The 25,772-nt window shown below is 35.2% G+C and overlaps 1 protein-coding gene across 1 annotated transcript; it reads left to right on the top strand.

Moving 5' to 3' along the window:
- The first annotated feature begins 723 nt into the window (after positions 1-723).
- On the top strand, positions 724-25,289 carry Gm20835 (predicted gene, 20835). The gene is made up of 7 exons (XM_030251591.1): positions 724-832; positions 6,162-6,228; positions 6,852-6,886; positions 21,753-21,870; positions 22,654-22,744; positions 24,802-24,900; positions 25,260-25,289. The coding sequence occupies exons 1-7, from the start codon at positions 724-726 to the stop codon at positions 25,287-25,289; spliced, it is 549 nt and encodes a 182-aa protein (XP_030107451.1).
- Positions 25,290-25,772: the final 483 nt, after the last annotated feature.

Raw genomic sequence — 25,772 nt, 5'->3', positions numbered from 1 at the left:
AATCCTCGGCTGCCCCAAATCCCTAATTTCTCCAATATAAGGTCTTTCTGTGTGGGTGGTGGTGGTAGTTCATGTTTTTTTGTAGACTTAGTGGTGGATCTTTTTGATATGAATATACAGTTACCATGTTCTTTATCTTTCTGGATAGAACTGTGAGTTTACGTTAGACTGAGATAAACTGGTAAACAGAATTGCTGATGTTTTGTTTAAAAATATTCTGTGGGAGATAGGACCAAAATTCAGATACCTCAAAGGTTAAAGGATGTTGCTCATCGTTTTTTGGGAGGAGGGGAGGACTCATATGTTGAAGGTTGGCCAGTTTTTGTCTCTTTTTAAACTGAGAAATGGCAGACTAATAATTTAGGTTCTAAAGGAGGTTTTTAAAGAAGTGAGTTAAAGAAGTTTTTAAAACAAGTTGTGAGGGAGAGGGACATGATAAATGGGATACACGGAGGAAATGGTACGGGTAAGTGTATATATATATGCATCACCATATTGAATATGTACACAGAACTCTCTGATAAAGGCAATTGATTAAAAATATACATGTTAAGTAAAAAAAGAAATGATCTTTCATTGAGCTAAAATAATTATTTGATTTTTTGTTATTTTTAATTATTTAAATGATAATTTTTAATCAGGTAACTAAGTTCTTTTTTTTTCCTTTTTATTTTTATTGTTTTTTTTTTAAACTAAGAAGACTACTGAGTTCTTATGAGAAGAATGGCTCTTAAGAAATTGAAGGTGATACCAAAGGAAGGTTACTTATTACTTTTGGACTTTGATGATGAGGACGATGACATAAAAGTTTCAGAGGAGGCTCTTTCGGAAGGTATCGCATTTCCAGTATTAATTGTGTCCTGCAGTTCATTAGACTTTACCTAGTCACCTGAAATGGAAGAAGTCTTTGTTAAGAGTTTACATATACTTCATTTCTAATTTTACCTATATCTCTCTATTCCTATATACAAGGTTTTGCAGCACATAAACCTACTCTTGGAACTATATCAGCATATGTTGAGAGAGAAGAACTTTCTTGATTTCACCTCAAGAAAAGACATGAACATTGTTCATGTAATATGTTTGCCAAACATGAATTTATTTCATAAAACTTGCAAATAAATTATTTCCTTTCTTTTTCTATTATAACTTTTCCTTATTTACATTTCAAATATTATCCCCGTTTCTAGTTTCCACTCCAAAAAATCTCCTGTCCTCTCCCCTCTCCCCCATCTCCCCAACACATCATCTACCAATTCCTAACCCAGGTATTCCCCCATACTGGGGCATAGGATCTTTACAGGAACAAGTGTCTCTCCTCCCATTGATGCCTGACTAGTCCATCCTCTGCTACATAAGAAGCTGGAATCATATATCCCATTATTTGTTTTCATTGATTGGTGGTTTAATCCCATGGAATTGTGGGGTACTTGTTAGTTCATGTTGTTTTTTCTTCTAGGGGCCTGCAAACTCCTTAAGCTCCTTAGGTATTTTCTCCAGCTCCATAATTGGGGACCCTGTGCTAAGTCCAAAGGATGTCTGTGAACATCCACTTTTTTATTTGTCAGGCATTAGCAGATCCTCTCAGGAGACAACTATATCATTCTCCTGCACCCAATCCCTTGTTGGCATCTTCAGTAGATTTGGTGGTTGTATATGGGATGGATCCCCAAGTGAGGCAGTCTCTGTATTCTTTTATTCTCAGCTCCAATCTTTGTCTCTGTAACTCCCTCCATGATTATTTGGTTCCCCATTCTAAGAAGGAACGGCATATCCACAATTTGGTCTTCCTTCTTCAGTTTCATGGGTTTTGCACATTTTACCTTGGTTATACTGAGCTTCAGGGATAATATCCACTCATCAATGTGTGAATATCATGTGTGTTTTTTGTGATTGCGTTAACTCTCTTAGGAAGATATCATCCAGATCCATCCATTTGTATAAAAATTTCATGAATTCATTGTTTTTAATAGCTGTGTAGTAATTCATTAAGTAAATGTGCCATATTTTCTATATACATTCCTCTAAAGAGAGTCATCTGGGTTCATTTCAGCTTCTTGTTATTATACAAAAGGCTGCTATGGACAAAGTGAAGCATGTTTCCTTATTACAAGTTTGAACTTCTGGGTATAACCTTATCAGTTTTATGAGGTCCCATTTGTCCATTTTTAATCTTATAGCACAAGACATTGGTAGTATTTTTTTTCAAGAATATCCCCCCTTTGCCCATGTATTCCAGGCTATTCCCCACTTTCTCCTCTATAAGTTTCAGTGTCTCTGGTTTTATGTGCAGTCCCTTGATCGACTTAGACTTGAGCATTGCACAGGGGATGAGAATAGATCAATTTACATTCTCCTGCATGCTAACTGCCAATTGAGCCAACACCATTTGTTGAAAATGCTGTCTCCTTTCCACTAGATGGTTTTAGCTCCTTTGTCAAAGATCAAGTGACTAAAGGTTTATTTCTCTGACTTCAGTTCTATTTCATTTATCTACCTGTCTACCACTATACCTGTACCATGTAGTGTTTATCACAATTGCTTTGTAGTGCACTTTGAGGTCAGGCATGGTGATTCCACAAGAGGTTCTTTTATTGTTGGGAATAGTTTTTCCTATACCAGGTTTTTGTTTTTTGTTGTTGTTGTTGTTGTTGGTTTTTTGTTGTTGTTGTTGTTGTTGCTTGTTTGTTTTTTTCAAATTCCAGGAGAATTTGTAAATTGCCCTTTCTAACTCAGTAAAGAATTGAGTTGGAATTTTGATGGGGATTATATTGAATCTATAAACTACTTTTGGCAGAACAGCCATTTTTACTATATTAATCCTTCCAATCCATGAGCATGGGAGTTCTTTCCATGTTCTGAGATCTTGTTTCATTTCTTTCTTCAGAGACATGAAGTTTTTATCATATATATCTTTCACTTTCTAAGTTAGAGTCACACCAAGCTATTTTATATTATTTGTGAGTATTGTGAAGGGTGAGTTTTCCCAAATTTCTTTCTCATCCTCTTTTTCCTTTGAGTAGAGAAAGGCCACTGATATGTTTGAGTTAATTTTATATTCACCTACTGCACTGAAGTCATATATATGGTTACGATTTCTCTGGTGCATTTTTGGGTCACTGATACATGCTATCATATATTCTGGAAATAGTGATATTTTGACTTCTTCCTTTCCAATTTGTATTCATTTGTTTTCCTTTTGTTGTCTAATTGCTCTGGTTAGGACTTCAACTACTATATTCAATAGGTATGAAGAAAGTGGGCAGCCTTGTATAGTCCCTGATTTTAATGAGAATGTTTCATTTAGTTTAATGTTTCCTACTCGTTTGCTGTCTATTGTATTTTTTTTTTTATGTTTAGATATGGGCCTTGAATTCCTGACCTTTCCTGGACTTTTATTATGAATGGGTGTTGTGTTTTGTCAAATGCTTTCTCAGCATCTAATGAGGTGATCATGTTGTTTTCGTCTTTGAGTTTGTTTCTATAGTGGATTAAGTTGACAAATTTCCATATATTAAACCATCCCTGCATTACAGGGATGAAGTCTACTTGACCATGATGGATGATCGTTTTGATGTATTCTTTTATTTGGTTTGCAGTGATTTTATTGAGTATTTTTGCTTCGAAATTCATAAGGGAAAATGGTCTGAAGTTTCCTTTCTTCATTGTGTTTTTGTATGGTTTGAATATAATTGTAATCTGGCTTCATAGAACAAATTCAATAGTGTTCCTTCTCTTTTGATTTTGCATATTAGTTTGAAGAATTTTGGTCTTAGGTCTCCATGTGTAAGACCCCGAAGATGGACCTCCTCTCAAGTCCAGTAAAGTCCCGGGATGAGCTGGACAGCACCCCAATGACTTGAGAGAAATCCACACCTGATGCAAACTGCAAGAGTTTTTATTATCAGCTAGCTAAGGACAAACTCCTTCCACTGTGCAGGGCAGGGGCGTATGACTCTGAGATGTGACAGAAGAAGGTTTTTATTAGCTAGCTGAGGAATTGGGATGAGTTGGGAGGAGAGTTTGGAGGAGTTGGGAAGAGATGGGAGGAGTGTTCTTCTCTGCCCAGATGTCCTTGTCAAAACTCCAATTTTGAATCTCTAGCTGTAAGGCTCAGAAACCAAAAGGATTTTTGGTGGCTGTAGAGAACATAGAGTCTCTTTCTGGCTGTATTTTTATAAATCAGGGAAAACAATCTTGGAGAATGTCCAGGTGCTTTACCTTCCAGGGAGAAACGCTCTAAGTTGTGGTCTCACATTTCCCACTCCTTCTAGTACATAGTTCTGATCTTATAAGTTAGAAAATTAAACCTCTGGCCCAGCTGCCAAACAAAGCCAACATGAGGTCACAGCTTTAGGATATGTAAGGTTGAGAACCTCAGAAGCCCATTGAATGAGACAAAAGAGCCTCTTGCCATTGGGAGGAGGGAGGGAGGGAGGTTCCTGTGCAGTGCCCACTGTGTGTGAGCAGTGCCAGGCCAGTGGGCCATGGCAGGCTGGATGCCAGAACTGGGTACATGCTGGAGGTGTGGCAGCAGGGCTTGTGAGAATCATCAGGGAAAGTCCTTTTGATCTGAGTTCAAGTTTGCCAGAATGGTGGCACCAGACCAGGACAGGTACTCCTGTTTGAAATTTATGTGGCACCAAGATGGTTTCTGGTTCGTATGTTTTTTGTTTTTTTGTTTTTGTTTAAGTTTTTTATAGTGTTTCAACATTTCCAAGGCATCTTTTCTGACCAGTTGTAGGTCCTTCAAGTGAGCTAGTGGGAGTTCTGAAAAAGAAACATGAGGGTCAAACATTCCACCTGCTTCTGTTAAAGGGGGGGGGTCCCCAGTTGAGGAGTTCGAATGGTGTAAGTTTAAATTTCCCTGTGGTGTTCCATACTCAGAACAAGGTGAAGGGAAAAAGAGCTGCATAATCTTTTCTGCAGGTCTCTAAAACCAATTTAGTCAAGGTTTCTTTTAATGCTCTATTCATGTGTGTTTTTGAGCTTTACTAAAGTTTCTTTTATGAGTGTGGATGACATTGCATTTGGCGTATAAATGTTCAGAATTGGGAATTCATTTTGGCAAATTTTAACATTGATGAATATGAAGTGTCCCTCCTCTTTTTTTTTTTGATAACTTTGGGTTGAAAGTCGAATTTATTTGATATTAGAATGGCTACTCCAACTTGTTTCTTTGTAACATTTCCTTGGATAATTGTTTTCCAGCCTTTTACTCTAAGGTAATATCTGTATTTGTCCCTGAGATTTGTATCTAGTATGCTTGGTCTTGCTTAAACATCCTGTCTGTTATTCTATGTATTTTTATTGGTGAACTGTGTCCGCTGATATTATAAGATATTAAGGAAAAGTAGTTGTTGCTTCCTGTTATTTTTGTTGTTAGAGTTGGAATGTGATTCATGTAGCTTTCTTCTTTTAGGTTTGCTTCAAGATCAATTTCTTGGTTTTTCTAGAGTGTAATTTCCCTCCTTATGTTGGAGTTTTCCCATTATTACCCACTTGATGGGCTGGATTTGTTCGAGCATATTGTGTAGATATCATTTTTTTTCACAGAATACCTTGTTTTCTCAATCTATTGTAAAATTTTTTGATGCATCTAGTAGCCTTGTCTGGCATTTCTTTTCCCTTAGGGTCTGTATGACATCTGCCCTGGATATTATGGCTTTCATAATCTCTGGGGATAAGTTAGGTATAGTTTTGATAGGATTTCCTTTATAAGTCACTTGACCATTTTCCCTTAGTGCTTTTAATATTCTTCTTTTTCTTTTCTTTTTTTTTTATTATGCATTTGGAGTTTTGATTTCTATATGATGGAAGAAATTTCTCTTGTGGTCCAAACTATTTGGAGTTTTGTAGGCTACTTGTATATTCATAGGCAACTCTTTCTTTAGGTTAGGGAAGTTTTCTTCTATAATTTTGTTGAATGTATTCACTGTCCCTAAATTTGAAAAACTTACTTGTCATTGATACCTATTATCCTTAAGTTTTGTCATCTCCTTGTGTCCTGGATTTTCTCGGTGTAAATATTTCCTTTCTAAAATCTCTTCCAAAAATTTACATGGAGAGTTTTTCCAGATAAATTCAAATCGATAGTACTTTATTAACTATTACTTATATAGAATCCTTTCAAATGTTTCTGTTTTCTATTGTTAATACAGTAAAGAGCCCAGCATTTGATAAAAATGAGAATATATCGCCTCAAGCAGAAGCAGATGAAGATATGGGGTAACATTTTCAATATTTTTTGCCAGCTCAATAGATTACTTCATAAGTAGTGTTTGTATTACCTTCACTGGAGAAGTAGATTCAGGAAGATAGCAATACAAATCAGACACTGCTATATGTTGAGTTCAAGCCCAGCTTGAGGTCCTTCAGACCTTGTGATAACAAACACATAGCAACTAGTATAATATGACCACCTGCCTGAGATCTTCCAAGATATACACACAAAGAAAAGGAGAAAAATCATGAAAATAAGAGGGGGACCATCTGGCAAGAAGAAGGGTCTCAGCAAGAGTGGGAGAGTAATGAATAAACTACTGTGGGTGTAAATGTATGAATTGGTAAAAGTAAAGGATACAAGATCACTTTGATACTCCACCATGTAATATATACATATATACATACATACATACATACATACATATATATATATATATACACATACATATACATATGTATATATATATGTATATATATATATATGACATTTGTTCTTAACCAAACATTATATATTTATTATAAATAATTAAAAGAAAGTTCTTTTTAAAGTTTTGTGTGGGTAAGAAAAATGCCTACCAGTCCACTATATTTCTTGCATTAATGTTTTTATTTTCCTTTCTTCACAGAGATGAAGTAGACAGTATGTTGGATAAATCTGAAGGTATGTGTTTTTGGAGGTATTTGCCTGTTTTTTAAAGAGGTCAGAAGAGGGCATCAGATTTCTAGACTGTATAGCAAAAGGGGATAATTTTGGGTTCACAGTAATTGTAGTTTCCTTTAAAACACATATGAGATAACTTCTCAGCAAACATTCAGAATGCAAGATTAGCTGAAGATGTAGCTCAGTGGTAAATCACCATTTAAAAGTGATGAGTTTCATCTTCAGTGGCAAAAATAAACAAACAAAAACAAACAAAGAAACAAAACAAAACAATAACAATAAAAACCCCAAAGAAACCAACAAATGCACCAAATTAACAAAAATCCTACCAAACAAGCAAAACACAGTTATAAGTCTTGCAAATGAAATGTTAGGTTGTCCAGTTTGCCAAATTAACTGCAAATTGTAAAATGAGCAAGAAACCCAGTTTGCTCTTGTAAGGAAACAAGCAAAACCAGCAATAAGCATTTTAGGAGCCTAAACTTAGGCATGATTAGAGAATAAAAAAAAATATACAGTGGCTACCACAAGAGAACAAACCTCTCAGAGGGGCTAGAGAGATGGCTGTTTTGGTAATGTGCTTTATTTGAAAGTATATAAATTAAGGAGGGGGTCTTAAATCGGCTTTAAAAATGCAGGCTGCAACCCAGTGAAAAGTAGTTGGAGACAGCTTGCTGGCTAGCCAGGCTAGTGGCATTGGTGAGCTGCAGATTCAGAGAGAACCTGTCTCATGTTTTAAATTTGGGCAGTCAGAGGTGGTTCATGCCATAATCCCAGCAGTTGGTAACCAGGGTGAGGTCCAGGACTACAACCCTGCCTTGAAAAAAAAAAAAAAGGAAGTTGGAATGTGATTGAGAATGCAGCAAATGTCTATTTGTCGCCCTCTTATGCATACTTATACTGGAATGTATATACATCAGTTTTTTACAATACTCTTTATCTGATTTACACAATCCATTAAAATGATGGTTTTTGTCTTTTTGTTTTTTCTCTATGAGCAAATTGTCAATATTAAGAAAGTGTTATAATTTTGTAATCTCCACTGTATAGTACAAATAAACATCTTTCAAGAAAAATGATCAGCACACCTTAAAAGACACAAAGGACAGGGATGGAAAGATGGCTTAGAAATTAAGAGCACTTGTTGTTCTTGGACAGAACCAAGTTTTAGTTCCTAGGACCCACACAATGGCTCAAAACCATTTTTAATTCTATATCCATGGGTTTTGGAATTCTCTTCTAGTTTCTATGTGCACCACACATGCATGTTTATAAACACAAACATGCAAAAACAAATTACTTAAATAAATAAAACAATTGAAAATTACAAACAACAGCACCTTCATCTGAAACAAAGTAGGAGAGTCTTGTTTGGGGTCCGTTTTATTTTAGCTTTCAAGTTAGTATTGTAAACTTGGAAAATGGAAAGCCTCTGGGTAGTAGTGGCAGCTAAAATACTACCTCCTTTTTGCTCTTCAATGACAGACGACTGATTGAGCCTTTCTCACCCTTAGTACACATGTGCAAACACTGCCAATCAGCAAGGGCCTTGGCTGAGATTGTTTTCCCGCTATCCAAACCCTGTTACCCAGTATGCTTTGTGATAGTCATCAAGCCGAGTTCTTGTGGAAGCATGGTAGGGAGAAGTCTCAGTAGAGGTAGTCAATTGTCTGTTGAAAGATGATTAATACTGTTTGAGCTGGGGGCCTGTGTGGGGAAGAAGGTGGAGGGGTGGAGGTGTTACTTTAGGAGTAAGGAGAGGAGGTGACCCTCACTGGACTCAGGAAGGTACTGCTTCCAGGCTCACAATCAACTTTTCCCACTTAGTTCTCTGCTGAGAAAAACAGAGAACTTCGCTAAGGGCAGGGGTTTGAACAGAATTATCTTCTAACAGAAAGCAGGAAGGCCAGGGAATTGGAGACCCTGGAAGTCTTCTTGGGGCTTGGGGAGGTGAGGAGTGAGTAAATTGGAAGTCAGTTAGTGGAGCCAACAGACTAAAACCTTCTTTTAGCTGCTGCTGCCTGCCAGGAATTCATTAAAAACGAACTGAAAACCAGTCTTCATTTACCTCTACCTGTTGTTAAAATGGCAGATTCCCGAAATTTCTATGTATAGGCTCCAATTGCCTCAAAATACAGAGGCTCCTCTCAGCCTCAGAAGTGCTGGGACTTCAGACATAATTCAGGCCAGGTTGTTGTTATTTATTTGTTGTTTTGGTTTAGGACAGTAAGCTCTAACTCTATATCTCAGGATTGTCTGAAACCTCACCTGCAGCTTTGACTGGCCTTGAAACTGAAGTCCCCAGCCTTACAAATGTACCTGGGCCTGAGGAAATATGTGTTCTTTATTTTTATATTTAAATTTTTGTTTGTTTGTTTGTTTGTTTGTTTGTTTTTTATTCCTTTTTTCCTTGTTGAAGATTGAAACCAGAGCTTCTTGCTGTAGCAGTAAAATATTTGTCCAGCCAGAAAAACTTTATATTTTAGATCTGCTTTAGATTTGTATTATGATGAAAAAAATTGAGGAGCTTGGTTATGATAAAAGCAACCATGATTTCATTTGGAGATTGAGATGCAAACACATTTACTCTAATTTATCAAAACCCTAGCAACAATGGGACCAAAATTTAGATCATCCTGTGATTGCATATAAACCCACTTGAAGTCACAGTTAAAGCCATCATATTAGGTGTGTGTGTGTGTGTGTGTGTGTGTGTGTGTGTGTGTGTGTGTGTGTTTATTTACATTTCAAATATTAGTCATTTCCTGGTTTCACCCCAGAAATTCCCTTTACCATTCCACCCTCCCTCTGCTGCTATGAGCATGTTCCCCCACCCACCAACACCCATGTCCCTGCTCTGGTATTTGCCTACACTGGGACACCAAACTTCACATGACCAAGGACCTCTCCTCTCACTGATGTTTGACAAGGACATCCTCTGCTATGTATTTAGCTGGAGCCATGGTCCCCCTCTTTGTTTGCTGGCTTCGTCCCTGAGTGCTCTGGGGGGAGGGGGGCGGTCTGCTTGGTTCATATTATTGTTCTTCCTGTAAGATTACAAACCCCTTCAGCTCCTTCAGTCCTTCCTCTAACTCCTCCACTGTGGACCCCATAATCAGTCTGATTGTTGGCTGTGAGCATGAGCCTCTGTTTTTGCCAACCTCTGGCAGAGCCCCTAAGGGCACAGCCTTATTAGGCTCCTTTCAGCAATCATTTGTTGGTATCCACAATAGTGACAGGGTCTGGTGTTTATATACGGGATGGATCCACAGGTGGGGCAGATTCTGAATGGTCGTTCCTTCAGTCTCTGGCCTGCACTTTGTCTCCATATTTCCTCCCAGTAGTATTTTGTTCCCCATTCTGAGAAGGACGGAAACATGCACACTTTTTTCTTCCTTCTTAAGGTTTATGTGGTCTGTGAAATACATTTTGGGTATTCTGAACTTTTAGGATAATATCGACTTATCAGTGAGTGCATACCATATTTTTTCCTTTGGGATTGTGTTACCTCATACAGGATGATATACTTTAGACCTATCCGTTTGCGTGTGAACTTCCTGAAGTCATTTTTTCTTTATGGTCACTATACATTTTTATCACTATTTCTCTATAATACAGCTTGAGGTCAGGGATGATTCCCCCTGAAGTTCTTTTATTGTTGTGAATAGTTTTACAATATCCTGGATTTTCGTTATTCTAAATGATTTTGCATATTGCTCTTTCTATCTTTATAAAGAATTAAGTTTGAATATTGATGGAGAGGGCATGGAATCAGAGCTTACTTATGGCAAGATAGACATTTTTACTAAATTATTTGGGACACCAATCTATGGCCATGGGAGATCTTTCCATCTTCTGAGAATTTCAATTCTATCTTCAGAGACATGAAGTTCTTGTCCTACAGAACTTTGACTTGCTTTTTTCGTGTCACACCAAGTTATTAAAATATGAGACTATTGTGAAGAGTGTTGCTTCCATAACTTCCTTTTCAGCCTGTTTATCCTTTGAGTAGAGGAAGGCTACTGATCTATTTGAGTTAATTGTATATCCAATCACTTTGCTAAAGTTGTTTCTCAGGCTTAAGGGTTCTTTAGAGGATTTTTTTGGGGTCACTAAATATACTATCTTATTACCTATTAATAGTGATATTTTCATTTGTTCTTTTCCAATTTTTAACTTTTTGACCTCTTTTTGTTGTCTATTTAATCTGGCTAGAACTTCTAGTACTATAGTGAATAGGTAGGGAGAGAGTGGGAAGCCTTGTCATATATTAGTGGGATTGCATCGAGTTTCTCTCCATTTATTTTGATGTTGGATCCTGGTTTGCTACTATGTTTAGTTATGGGCCTTGCTTTCTGAATCTATCCAAGACTTCATCATGAAGGTGTGTTGATTTTTTTTAAATGATTCCTCAGCGTCTAATGAGATAATACTGTGTTTTTTTCCTTGAGATTCTTTACATATTGGATTACATTGATGGATTCCCATATATTGAACCATTCCTGTATCCCTGGGATGAAGCCGCTTGATCATGAAGGATGATCATTTTGATGTGTTCTTGGATTGTGTTTAACAGGATGTTATTGAGTACTTTTGCATCAATATTTATAAGTTAAATTGGTCTGAAGTATCCTGTCTTCATTGGGTTTTTGTATGGTTTGGGTATAAGAGTAAATGTGGCTTCATAGAACAAATTAAGTAGTGTTCATTTTCTTTTGTTTTTGCATAATAGATTGAAGATTGTTGGTATTGGTGTTTCATTGAAAGCCTGATAGAAATCTGTACTAAACCCATCAGATACGGGGCTTTTTTTTTTTTTTTTTTTTTTTTTTTTTTTTTTTTTTTTTTGACGGGGGAGCTCTTAATGACTGCTTCTATTTCTTTGGGGATTATGGGAGAGTTTACAGGGTTTATCTCAACCTGATTGAAATTTAGTACCTGACATCTGTCTAGATAATTGTCCAATTCATCCAGATTTTCCACTTTTGCTAAGTTACAGGCTTATATAGTAGGATCTGATGATTTTTTTGGATTTACTAAGTATCTGTTGTTATGTCTCCCTTTTCATTACTGGTTTTGTTAATGTTGATATTTTCCCTGTGCCCTGTAATTAGTCTGGCTTATGTTTTATCTATCTTGTTGACTTTCTCAAAGGTCCAGCTCCTAGTTTGTTTGATTTTATGTTATAGTTCCTTTGTTTCCACTTGTTTGATTTCAGCCCTGAGTGTGATTAGTTCCTGCCTTCAACTCCTCTTGGGTGAATTTCCTTCCTGTTATTCAAGGGGTTTTAGGTGTGCTGTCAACCTACTACTGTATCTTCTCTCCAGTTTCTATTTAGAGGCATTCAGAGCTATGAGATTCCCTTTAACACTGCTTTAGTTGTGTTCCACAACTTTCGGTATGTAGTAACTTCATTTTTTTTTAAACTCTAAAAAGTCTTACATTTATTTTTTTTTTTTATTTCTTCCCTACCTGATTTATCACTGACTGGATTTTTGTTCACCTTCTACGTGTACATGGGTTTTCAATTATTTATATTATTATTTCAGATCAGCCTTAGTCCTTGGTGATTAGATAGGATGTATGAGATTATTTGGATATTTTTATATCTGTTGAGGCATGTTTTGTGACTGATTATATTGTTAATTTTGGAAAAGGCGTCATGAGGTGCTGAGCAGAATGGACAATTTTTGTTCTAGAATAAAATGTTCTATAGATATCAACTAATGTATTTGTTTCATAACTTCTGTTAGTTTAACTGTGTCTTTTTTTAATTTTTCTTTCCAGGATCTTTCCATTGATGAGGAGGGTTGTTGAAGTCTTCTGCTATTATTGTGTGTGGTGCAATGTGCATTTTGAGCTGTACTAAAGTTTCTTATATGAATATGGATGCCATTGCATTTGGACTATAAATGTTTAGAATTGAAAATTCATCTTGGTAAATTTTAACTTTGATGAATATGAAGTGCCACTCCTTGTCTTTTTTGATAACTTTGGGTTGAAAGTCAAATTTATTTGATATTAGAATGGCTACTCCAAATTTGTTTCTTTGGAACATTTGCTTAGAAAATTGTTTTCCAGCCTTTTACTGTGAGGAAATGTCTGTCTTTGTCCCTGAGGTTTGTTTCTGGTATGCTGGGTCTTGCTTACACATCCAGTCTGTTTGTCTATTTCTTTCTAATTGGTGAATAGAATATGGTGATATTAAGAGATACTAAGACAAAGTCTTTGTTTCTTCCTGTTATTTTTGTTGGAATTTTGTTCATGTAGCTATCTTCTTTTAGGTTTACTTCAAGATTAATATCTTGCTTTTGCTAGCATGTGATTTCCCTCCTTATATTGGAGTTTTCCCTTTATTATCCCTTGAAGGGTTTGGTTTGTTCAAAGATATTGTGTAAATATTGTTTTTTCATGGAATACCTTGTTTTCTCAATCTATGGTAAAATAGTTTTACTGCATATTATAGCTTTGGCTCTTATTTCTGCTCTCTTAGTGTCTGTATGATATCTACCGTGGATCTTATGGCTTTCATAGTCTCTGGGGAGAAGTTAGGTGTAATTCTGATAGGAATTCCTGTATATGTTACTTGACCATTTTACCTTACTGCTTGTAATATTCTTTCTTTGTTTTGTTCATTTGGTGCTTTGATTAATATATGATGGCAGGGATTTTTGTTTTTGTTGTTGTTTTTCTGGTCCAAACTATTTGGAGTTCTGCATGCTTCTTGTATGTTCATGGACATCTCTTTCATTAGGTTAGGAAAGGTTTCTTTTATAGTTTTGTTGAAGATATTCACTGGCCCTATAATTTGGAAATCTTACTTCTCATCTATACCTGTTATCCTTATTTTTTTCTTCTCCTTGTGTCCTAGATTTCCTGGATGTACTTAATTTTACTTAATTTTTAAAATCTGTTTCAAAAACTCAAAATGGGCAGTTTTTCCAAAGAAATTCAAATTGATAGTACTTTATTAACTATTACTAATATTGCATACTTTCAAATGTTTACATTTTCTATTGTCAATACAGTAAATAATCCAGCAATTGGTAAAGATGAAAATATATCGCCTCAAGTAAAAGGAGATGAAGACATGGGGTAATATTTTCAATTCTTTTTCTTTTTTTCTCTTTTTTTTTTCTTTCTTTTTTTTTTGCCAGTTCAATAGAGTACTTCAAAAGTAGTGTTTGTGTTACCTTCACTGGAAAACTAGATTCAGGAAGATCAGCATTTCAATGTCAGATGCTGATATATGTTAAGTTCAAGCCCAGCTTGGGATCCTTTAGACTTTGTGATCACAAACACATAGGAACTCATACAATAGGACCACCTGCATGTGATCTTTGACACACTCAAAGAAAAGGAGAAACATCATAAAAATAAGTAGGGGACTATCTGGGGGAAAAAAGGGTCTTGGCAATTGTGGGAGAGTTATGAATAAACTCCTTGTGGGGTGTAAACGTATGAATTGTTAAAAGTAAATAATTCAAGTTCAAGTTGGTAGTCCACCATATATTTTATATGCATATGACTTTTGTTCCAAATCAAACATTATATATTTATTATAAAAAATTAAAGAATGTTCTGTGTAAAGTTTTGTGTGTGGTAAAAAAAAATGGCCTACCAGTCTACTATATTTCTTGCTTTAATTTTTTATTGTTCTGTCTTCACAGACATGAAGTAGGCAGTATGTTGGATAAATCTGGAGGTATGTGTTTTAGAAATATTTCCCTGCTTCTTGAAGAGGCCAAACGAGGGAAACAGATCTCTATAGAACCTATAGCATAGGGGGATAATTGTAGGCTTCACAGAAATTATAGTTTTCGTTAAAAAATACACACAGATAACTTCTCATCCAACATTCAAAACTAAAGATTAACTAAAGATGTAGCTCAGTGGTAAAGCACCATTAAAAGTTATAAATTTCATCTTCAGTGGTGAAAACAAAAACAAAAACAAAAAACCAGCAAAAAAAAACAAACCCAGCAAATTAAAAAAAAAAAAAAAAAAGCACCAAAGAAACAAAACACAGCAATAAGACTAGTAAATGAAATGTCAGTTCGTCCAGTGTGCCAAATTAGCTGCAAATTGTAAAGTGAGCAAGAAAACCAATTTGCTGTTGTAAGGAAACAAGCAAAACCACCACTAAGCATTTTAGGAGCCTAAACTTAGGCATGATTAGAGAAATAGAAAAAGAAACCAAACAAACAAAAAACAAACAAACAAAAAATTGCAGTGTCTATAGCAATAGAACAAACCTTGAAGAGTGGCTAGAGAGATGGCTGTTTTAGTAAAATGTTTTTCTTGAAAATAAAAGTGGGGGCCTAGAATCCACTTCTAAAATGCAGGCTGCCAACCAGTGCTGAGTAGGTGGAGACAGCTTGCTGGCTAGCCGAGGTAGTGGCATTGGTTAGCTGCATATTCAGAGAGAACCTATCTCAAGTTTTAAGTTGGGTCAGTCAGTGGTGGCACATGCCTTAATCCCAGACGTTGGGAGGCAGAGGCAGGGAGATTTTTGATTTTGATGCCACCCTGGTATACAGGGTGAGTTCCTGGTTAACCAGAGCTATACAGATAAACCCTGACTTGAAAAAAAAACTGAAAATGAAAAAGAAATTTGGAATATAATTGAGAATAAAACAAATGTCTATATCTGGCCTCCTTATGCACCCATATACTGAAATGTATACACTCCATTTTTATCCTGAAACTATTTATGATTTACACAATCCATTAAAATTATGGTTTTTTTGTTGCTGTTTTGTTTGTTTGTTTGTTTTTCTGTTTCTGGAAATAGACAACATTAACAAAGTCATTTTTTATACTCTCCATTATATAGTAAAATTAAACATCTATCGTGAGAAATGGTCCAGCACACCTTAAAACACACACAGGATAGGAATGGAAAGATGGCTTAGAAATTAAGAACACTTGTTGCTTTTGTACAGAACCAAGGTTTAGTTCCTAGAACCCACATAATTCTCAAAATCATTTTTAATTCTAGATCCAGGGATTTTGGCATCCTATTCTAGTTTCTAGGGGAACTAGTCATACATGTTATATAAATACAAACATGCAAAAACACTTTAGTTTTAAAAAAAAAAAACCAAAAAAAAAGAAACAAAAAAAACAAAACAAAAAAACAAACAAACAAAAAAAAACAATTTAGAGTTACACAGAACAGTCCCTTCATCTGAAACAAAGTAGGAGAGTCGTCTTTGGAGTTCATTTTATTTTAACTTTCAAGTTAGTATTGCAAACTTAGAAAATGGAAAGCCTCTGGGTAGTAGTGGAAGTTAAAATACTACCCGCTTTTTGAAGCTTTAATCACAGATGACTGAAAGAGCCTCTCTTACCCTTAGTACTCATGTGCAAACACAGCCAATCAGCAATGGGCTTGGCTGAGATTATTTTCCTGCTGTTCAAACCCTGTTACCCAGTATGGTGGCTACAAAGAGTTCTTGAGGAAGCAAAATTCTTGAGGAATCATGGTAGGATGAAGTCTCAGTGGAGGTAGTCAATTGTCTGTTGGTTAATCCTGGTTCAGCTAGGGGTCTGGGTGGGGATGAAGGTGGAGTTTTGGAGGTGTTTCTTCAGGAGTAATGAGATTAGGTGACCCTCACTGGACTCAGGAAGTTGCTACTTCCAGGTTCACAATCGACCTTTCCCACTTAGGCCTCTGCTGAGAAAAACTGAGAACTTCACTGTAAGTGCAAGAGTTTGAACAGACTAGCTCCTAGCAGAAATCAGGAAGGCCAAGGAAATGGAGACCCTGAAAGTATTCTTGGGGACTGGGGATGTGAGGTGTGAGTAAACTGGACTTCACTTAGTGGATGAAACAGACAAAACCCTCTTCTGTGCAACTGCTTCCCACCAGGAATTTATTAAAAAGAAACTGAAGACCAGTCTACATTTTAACGTGTTGTGAAAATGCCACATTGCCGAAATTTCTATATATAGGTTCCAAACTGCCTCAAATACTAGAGGCTTCTCTCAGCCTCAGAAGTGCTGGGAATTCAGACATAATTCAGACCAGGCTGTCTTTATTTATTTGTTGTTTTGGTTTAGGAAAGTAACCTCTAGCTCTATATCTCAGGATTGTCTGAAACCTCAATTGCAGCCTGGACTGGCCTTGTACCTGAAGTCCTCAGCCTCAGAAATGTAATGGGGCCCGAGGAATCATGCCTTCTTTATTTTTTATATCTAAATTTTGGGGGTTTTTATTTTTCATTCCTGAAGATTGAAACCAGAGCTTCTTGCTGTAGCAGTAAAATATTTGTCCAGCCAGGAAGAATTTTATATTTAAGATTTGTCTTAGATTTGTATTGTGATGAAAAAGGTTGAGGAGCTTGGTTGTGATAAGAGCAACTATGATTTTATTTGGAGATTGAGATGCAGACACATTTACTCTAATTTATCAAAAAACTAGCAGGAATGGGAAAAATTTAGATCATCCTGTGATTAGATGTAAACCCACCTGAAGACACAGTTAAAGCCATCTGTGTGTGTGTGTGTGTGTGTGTGTGTGTGTGTGTGTGTGTGTGTGTGTGTGAGTGTGTATTTATTTACATTTCAAATATCAGCCATTTCCTGGTTTAATCCCAGGAAATCCCTATTCCATTTGACACTTGCTTTGTTTCTATGAGCCTGTTCCCTCACCCACATACTCCACCTCCCTACCCTGGCATTTGCCTACACTGGGGCATGGAGCTTTCACAGGACCAAGGACCTCTCCTCCCACTGATGTCTGACAATACCATCCTCTGCTCTATATGCCGCTAGAGTCATGGGTGCCCCTCTTTGTTTGGTGGCTTAGTCCCTGAGTGCTCTGGTCTGTCTGCTCGGTTCATATTGTTGTTCTTCCTGTAAGGTTGCAAACCCCTTCAGCTCCTTCAGTTCTTCCTCTAACTGCTCCCCTGGGGACCCCATGATCAGTCTGATTGTTGGCTGTGAGCATCAGCCTCTGTTCTTGCCAAGCCCTGGCAGAGCCTCTCAGGAGACAGTCATATTATGCTCCTATCAGCAAGCACTTGTTGGTATCCACAATAGTGACTGTGCCTGGTTTCTGTATATGGGATGGATCCAAAGGTTGGACAGAATCTGGATGGTCATTCCTTAAGTCTCTGCCCTGATCTCCACATTTCCTATCAGGAATATTATGTTCCCCATTCTAAGAAGGACTGAAACACCTACACTTTTGTCTTCCTTCTTCTTCAGCTTCATGTGGTCTGTGAATTACATTTTGGGTATTCTGAGCTTTTAGGGTAATATCCACTTATCAGTGAGTGCATACCATGTTTTTTTTCCTTTGAGATCACACAGGATGATATATTTTAGATCTCTCCATTTCATGAAGGCATTGTCTCTGTACCATTACCATACATTTTTTTATCACTATTTCTGCATAATACAGCTTAAGGTCAGGGATGATTCCCCCTGAAGTTCTTTTATTGTTGAGAATAGTTTTGGGATATTCTGGAGTTTTGATATTCCGAATGGTTTTGCATATTGCTCTTTCTGTCTCTACGAAGAATTGAGTTTAAATTTTGATGGAGAGTGCATGGAATCTGCAGATTGCTTTTGGGAAGACAGCCATTTTTACTAACTTAATCTATGACCATGGGAGACCTTTCCATCTTCTGAGATTTTTCAGTTTCTTTCTTCAGAGACTTGAAGTTCTTGTCATAGAAATCTTTCACCTGCTTGGTTTGAGTCACATCAAGGAACTATAATTTGTGACTTTTGAAAGGTGTTGTTTCCATAATTGCCTTTCATCCTGTTTATCTTTTGAGTAGAAGAAAGGTACTGTTTTGTTTGAGTTAATTGTATATCTAGCCACTTTGCTGAAGTTGTTTTTCAGGTTTATGGGTTCTCTGATGGAATTTTTGTGGTCACTTAAGTATACTATTTTATTATCTGCTAATAGTGATATTTTGATTTATTCCTTTCCAATTTTTATTCCTTTGACCAATTTTGTTTTCTAGTTGCTCTGTCTAGAACTTGTAGTACTATAGTGAATTGGTAGGGAAAGAGTAAGAAGCCTTGTCTAGTCCTGTCTTGTCTTATTTTAGTGGGATTGCATCAAGTTTCTTTCCATTTAATTTGATGTTGGCTTCTGGTTTGCTTCTATATTTAGGTATGTGCTTAAAATTCTTAATCTATCCAAGACTATTATCATGAAGGTTTGTTGATTTTTTTTCAAATAATTTCTCTTCATCTAGTGAGAACTGTGTGTGAATTTGCTTCAATATATGTGTGCATGTTTGGATGTGTGTGTCTGTGTGTGTGTGACAGATACATATATATGTATCTGATGAATCCGATAGTTTCATAACTTCTCATTAGTTTCACAGTGTCTCTTTTTCATTTCTTTTTTTCCAGGACCTCTGCGTTGCTCAGAGTGGGGTGTTGAAGTTTCTCACTATTATTATATGGGGTACAATATGTACTTTGAGTTCTAGTAAAATTTCTTTATGAATTTGGTTGCCCTTGTATTTGGAGCATAGATATTCAGAATTGTGAGTTCATCTTTGATGAATTATCCTTTGATAAGCATGAAGTAACATTACTTACCTTAAAAAACAAAAAAAAAAGTACTTTGTGAACCTCCTCTTTTCACAGTAGGCCCTCTTGACTACTGAGGCTTTTTTGTAACAGCTTTGAAAGAATTTTAAAAGGAAAAAAAATAGATGTAAACAATTTCACAGTTACATGTACTCATAGCTAAGTGATATGTATACAAAATTCTGTACATGAAACATATTTTCATTGATCCAGTGCTAATTTTATATTAAGTCAGTTTCTTTTCTAGGAGTCTTCTGTGCTTCCTTCTTTATATGGCACAGTGCAAAACTGAATTCTTTAATGTAACCCTTATAACTTATTTTTAAATTTTATGTTATGGTTATTGTTTTTTTTTTCTTTCACGTGTGTATGTGCACAACTAGTGTGTCTTGTACCTGAGGAAGCCAGATGAAGGCCTTGAATCCCCTGAAACTGAAGTTATAGGTAGTGAGCCACCTTGTGGGTTTTGGTACTCCAATCTCAGAAAGCTGGAAGGGAACCAGTGCTCTTAACTGCTGAATCATCTCTCCAATCCCTTCATTGTTTTTTTTTTCTTTTTATGAAATGAATTATGTAACTGTAAGTGGAAGACAACTTACTAAACAATGAGAGAATGATACTCAGATTCTAAAGTATCTGTTTTAAATTATATGTAACTGAATGCTAAGTGAGCTTTCTCAGAAGACAGTAACTTGTCTTTGAGATATGGTGTCATTATGTAGTTCAGGCTGGCCTGCATTTTCCTATTTAACCTATGCAGTCTTTACACTGGAAATCTCCTGCTTAAGCTTCCAATACTAGGATCATACACACACAAAAAAACATCTTTACATGGCTTACTAAACAATGCTCCTAATACCTATTTTTGGACTTATTTATGTGTATTAGTGTTTTGCTTACAGTTATATATGTGCACCACATGTGTACCTGTTGTTCAGATATCAGTTGATTAATTCAGATACCTGGAACTGGAGTCAGATAGTTGTGAGCCACCATATGAGTGCTAGACACCAAACCTATGTCCTTTGCAAAGAACAGGAAATACTCTTAACTGCTGAGCCATATCTCTACCCCCATGAAACAATATTATATTTTTTAAAAATAATATTTTGCGTCTTTCAAGTTACCCATTTTACCAAATTATTTTTTTTCAACTGAAGGATTTGCTCTATTTAGAGGAGGCAGAATAATCATTTAATAATCTGATTTTGTCTAGTACTATGTATGGTGAGAATATTAAACATGTACACTGAAATATAGCTTCATCCTAGTTACTGAAAGCTAACTGTGCATGCTAGAAAGGTACTAAACATTTTCTGAAGCATTACAATTTTCATGAACTGCAGCAGTTACTGATCAAAAGTTCCTACCATAATTTTCTTCAAGTGTTTTTTTAAAGCATATGTTCTGAAATATAATTACCAATTCACTTTAGAAATAATTTTATTTTGATTAAAAAAAAAACTTGGAGATCATTGTTTTAAACATAGATTTTAACATTTTTATCTATTTTTATTTATATAGGTATTTTGCCTATAACTATGTCTGTGAGTCATATACATATGTACCTGGTGAATGCAGAATTTAGAACAGGGCATCACATCCCCTGGAACTGGAGTTGGAGATATTTGTGCACATTATGTAGGTGCTAGGAATCAAACGCAGGTTTGATTCTGACAGGGTCTCATTTGTAGCTCTGTCTGTCCTGGAACTCAGTATGTTGACCAGGTTAACCTGGAACACACAAATATCTCTCTGCCTTTTCCTCCAGAATACTAGGATTAACATGGGAACCAATATGACCGGTTGCCCTCTTATTTTAATTGAATATTTTAAACAATGGGTCTAACAGTTCCACAGTCAAGTTTGTTCTTTCAGTTGCATCATCTTTTTTAGATTTGGAAAAGAATTAGCCTTTATTAAAAGTGTTTCCTTATGAAGAATTAAGTATACTTTTGATCCTTTGTTTTGTGCATTTGTTCTTTTGAAAACTGTTCTTGAAGCTCAAAATTATTTTCCTTACAGAAATTAAAATTCAGATAAGATTAGATATTTCTTATCCAAAATACATGGACTGTTTTTTTCTATGTTGTGGAACATTTCTGTAGACTTTACAGGTTGAACATCCTTCATCTGAACATACCAAACCCTAAGTATTCTAAAGTATGAAGCATGTTTGTGATATCTATCATTTAATTTTAAGTTTCCATAGCATTATTGAATGAAATTTATCTATATCTATTTTTACTTGAATACATGGAATCATCTAATTTTTCTTCAAAATGACTCTTTATTTTTAATATAGATGACATTTATAAGACGCTTCACATAAAGAGAAAATGGATGGAAACTTATGTCAAAGAATCTTTCAAAGGCAGCAACCAGAAATTAGAAAGATTTTGCAAAACGAACGAACGAGAGAGGTAGAGTTGTTATATTTGTAGGGTCAAATGTGTATCATTTTAAAAATTATATGTGGCTGAAGTTTAAAAAAAATTATATCATGTCTGATTCTTTAGTAAAAATGTGTGGCTTTGATTTTGTCTAAACAGTTAACCCTATAACATCATGCCTTCAAGCAAACTAAATCTAATTCATAGAAATCTATGAAAATTTTATTTTCTGCTTTAAGTCAATGTTAATGAGATTTAAATTTTAATTTACATTCATTGTGGAAATACAGAAGTCTTGCACATAGTCTTAGGAATGTAATTTATGGATTATTATGTTTAACAATATTCAAAAGGAACAAATACAATTACATATGCAGACAATTTGTATATTTTAGTTGACATGTTTTGCACTGTCTTTACTAAGGCAATGTATGAAAAATAAATTAGAACTTATATTTGGTAGAAAATAATGAAAAAAAAACCACATTGAAATATAATTAAATTTTGTACATGTATATATATATATATATATATATATATATATATATGTGTGTGTGTGTGTGTGTGTGTGTGTGTGTGTGTGTGTTACGTGTGTGTTGTGTGTGTTTATATTTCTTTAATTTTGAAAAGCTAAAACGTAAATGAAAACCTCTCTGATAATATGTTAGCGGAAAAATCTATAATGATTTCCCATTAGATATTTTATACTGCTATTTTTCTTTTTATAGTATGAAATGTTCAATTGAATTTGTTCTGAGTGTTCATTTTCATATTGGTATGAAATGTGCCTGCTTTTGTTACTGTGCTTTACAGGAAGAACATCAACAACAAATTTTGTGAGCAGTATATAACTACATTTCAGAAGTCTGATATGGATGTACAGAAATTCAATGAAGAAAAAGAAAAATCAGTGGTTGGTACCATAAAAAAAAACTTAATATTTAACCTAGTATTACTAAGTAGGAATGGAACAACTAGCCTTGAGTTGAGCATATGAAACTAAATTAAGTTCCATTATCTATCTATCCTTGCTTCTGTTCTAGTCTTACTGAGATATAAACTATTGATTGCATACTATATCAATGAAAACGACTAGGCATTTTATGGTATACCAGATCATAAATTTTCAAGAGGCAGACATTTGCAGAAAGATCAAGAGATGATTACCAGTGACTACAAAAAAAAAAAAAAAAAAAAAAACAAAAAAACAAAAAAACAAAAAAACCACAATATATCAGAGTTCAAAGAAGAGAGAAAGCTTATTTATTGGTTTCACCTGGACTCTGTTGTTTATATTAAAAAACCAACTCAATTTGGTAAATCAGTTCTTACAGTCCTAAATTTAGTAAAGATTTAGTAACAACAGAGGATGGAAACAAACAATCTCAACAGCCCTGGAAGAATTTTCCTGTGGAAGAATATCAGCAAACAATTTTAGATCACGTCTCCATTACTCTACCTGTAGAGTCATCACCTGGTTTCCAAGTAAGATCTGAGACAACGATAATCATATTAACTATTTTATTTTATTTACTGGTTAATAGTTTGGAAAGTATTCAATTTGAAAGGAACAGCAAATTCATTCTTGCCTCAGAAGGCATTGAGGAACCTGCCATTATGAGTCAGTTCTGGAAAGAGATAGGAACTAAAGATAAATAATAAATACTCCAATTGAAGACAGTTTTTAAACATTGGACTCTGGATGACATTTCAAGGGAAAGTGATCATCCCTGTAAATAAGGAGTCTAAAGACAGAACAGCAGGGTACTTCAAAATTTGTAATTCTGCATATGGCAGCTGGTGAGAGGGAGCCAGTAAAGGAAGAGAACCACTGGTAGAAAGAAAACTACCATGAGTGAAGGAAAGTTTTAAAGAAGAAAAGATCCCTAAATGTGTCATATGCTGCATGTGGGCCCAATAAGATTGATTTACAGGGCTGGAAGATGGTTTAATTGGTAATCTTTCTCCCGTGTAGGCATGGAGACCCCAGCTTATATTCCCTGCATTGGGATGAATGCCCACACCACCACCACCAACAACAAAATAAACAACAACAAACTAGCAACACTAAAAACAAACCACCACCACAACAACAAAAAAAAGTTGGTGTGGTTGTGAGCATTTTAAAACAACCAATCTCAGATTTAGTTCAGAGAAAAGAAGATCTCCAGATCTTTGTAGCCACCAGGTGTAGCATAAATGATGAGCTCTAGGTTTAGTGAGATTCTGTCTCTGAAACAGTACTGTGAAATCAAAGATGACACCCAATATTAACCCTTTGTCTACAAATGTATGCAGGTGCACTTTTTTTAAAGATAAGCATTGCAAATTAGAGGTAATTTTACTTAATTATGATGATTTGAGTGCAAATGTGAGGTAAAAAATTGATCACAGTGAATAAAGGGCAAAACAGGATTGTAGTAGCCCAAGGTGAAAAGGTGTAAAGGGCTTGTCTTAATTTTTTTAAATGCAAATTATCAAGGTTGTGCGCAACCCTAAAGAATTCAATGAGAACTTTATGTTACTACTTCTATATGTTGCTTGAGATTGGAATCTAGAGAAAACCAATCTAAGCTTCCAAGACTAGGATTTTACCGAGTTCATGTATACATGGTGCATGCCTATAAACATAAGAACTTGGGAGGCTAAGGCCAGTCTGTGCATTATGAAAAACTCTTTCACATTAAAAAAAATTTCTACCCCACAATTGGTAGCATAATGTTATTTCATATTATTGTAAATATATATATATATATTTAGTCAAAATAGTTGTTAAAATTTTAAATCAGTTGGAAAACTATTCCTTTTAACTTTCATATAGAATTATTTTTGCTCACATAAATGTTTTAGTATTAGATATACATTTAGTGTTTTATTGTTAGACTGCCATGCATGTTGCATGGCAGTAACAACAAAAATAAACAGAATTGTTATACTAATGTTTTCCTTTTACATTTGTAGAATAGTTGTCAAAAAGAACAACAAGCATTGAAACTGTCCAAATGTAGTCAGAACCAGACCCTGGAAGCAGTTAAAGAAATGCATGAGAAGTCCATGGAGGTATGTTGCACATGGTCCATAAAATGACCTTAGGAATCTAAATATGTTTTAATAATCATAAAGTTTTAACTACTTATTATTTTGAATTATTTCTTACTGAAATGACTGCTATTATCCATAAAATCCTAATGGCTTTGTATGAATTATTAAAGATATAAAATGATAAAATGGGAATTTGACCTCAGATGTACCTCATACTTTAATAACACTATAATTATCCTGCTTTATTAAACATAACCCTAACACTAACCCTAAACCTAATCCTGACCTTAACCTTTACCCTATACATCATCTGCACAGAATCTTTCATATTTGTATCCTTGGGAATTTATTTAATAAGAGGTACTTTTCTGTTTTAGGTTTTGATGAACTTGGGGACCAAGAACTAAGATATGCTTTTTGGTGTAGATGGTGAACTGAGAAAAAAAATGTCTATGTTTGAAAGAGCCATCATGGAGAATAATCTGAAGTACTCTTCTACTTTCCCATCTTCAGAAAAATGAAGCATGAAAAATTTTCACTTGCTGGTATATATATAAAACAAATAAAAAAAATCTCTAACTTTTTTGTTTCCTATGAAACAGAGTTTTAAAGTTTCTTTAATCCTTGTTATTCTGATGATTCTGAGAAGGAAGTTAATCCCAGTGATGTGATTACAAAGTTAACTAGCAGTTATACCTTTAGAGTTAAAATAGAACTTCTTTATTTTTAAATATCTTTAATCATTTTCTTGTTTAAGTGTAAGTGCATCTTTATATTAACTTCCAAAGGAAATCTAAATGAATATGTGAATGGTATATAGTCCCGTGGACTGAAATTCCACACACTAATATAGTTGAATTATTTAAAATTTATTCTTATACTTTTTTTAA

Source organism: Mus musculus, chromosome Y (genome assembly GCF_000001635.26).
Source record: "Mus musculus strain C57BL/6J chromosome Y, GRCm38.p6 C57BL/6J".
Lineage (NCBI taxonomy): Eukaryota > Metazoa > Chordata > Mammalia > Rodentia > Muridae > Mus > Mus musculus.
This window is presented reverse-complemented; position numbering and strand designations above follow the sequence as displayed.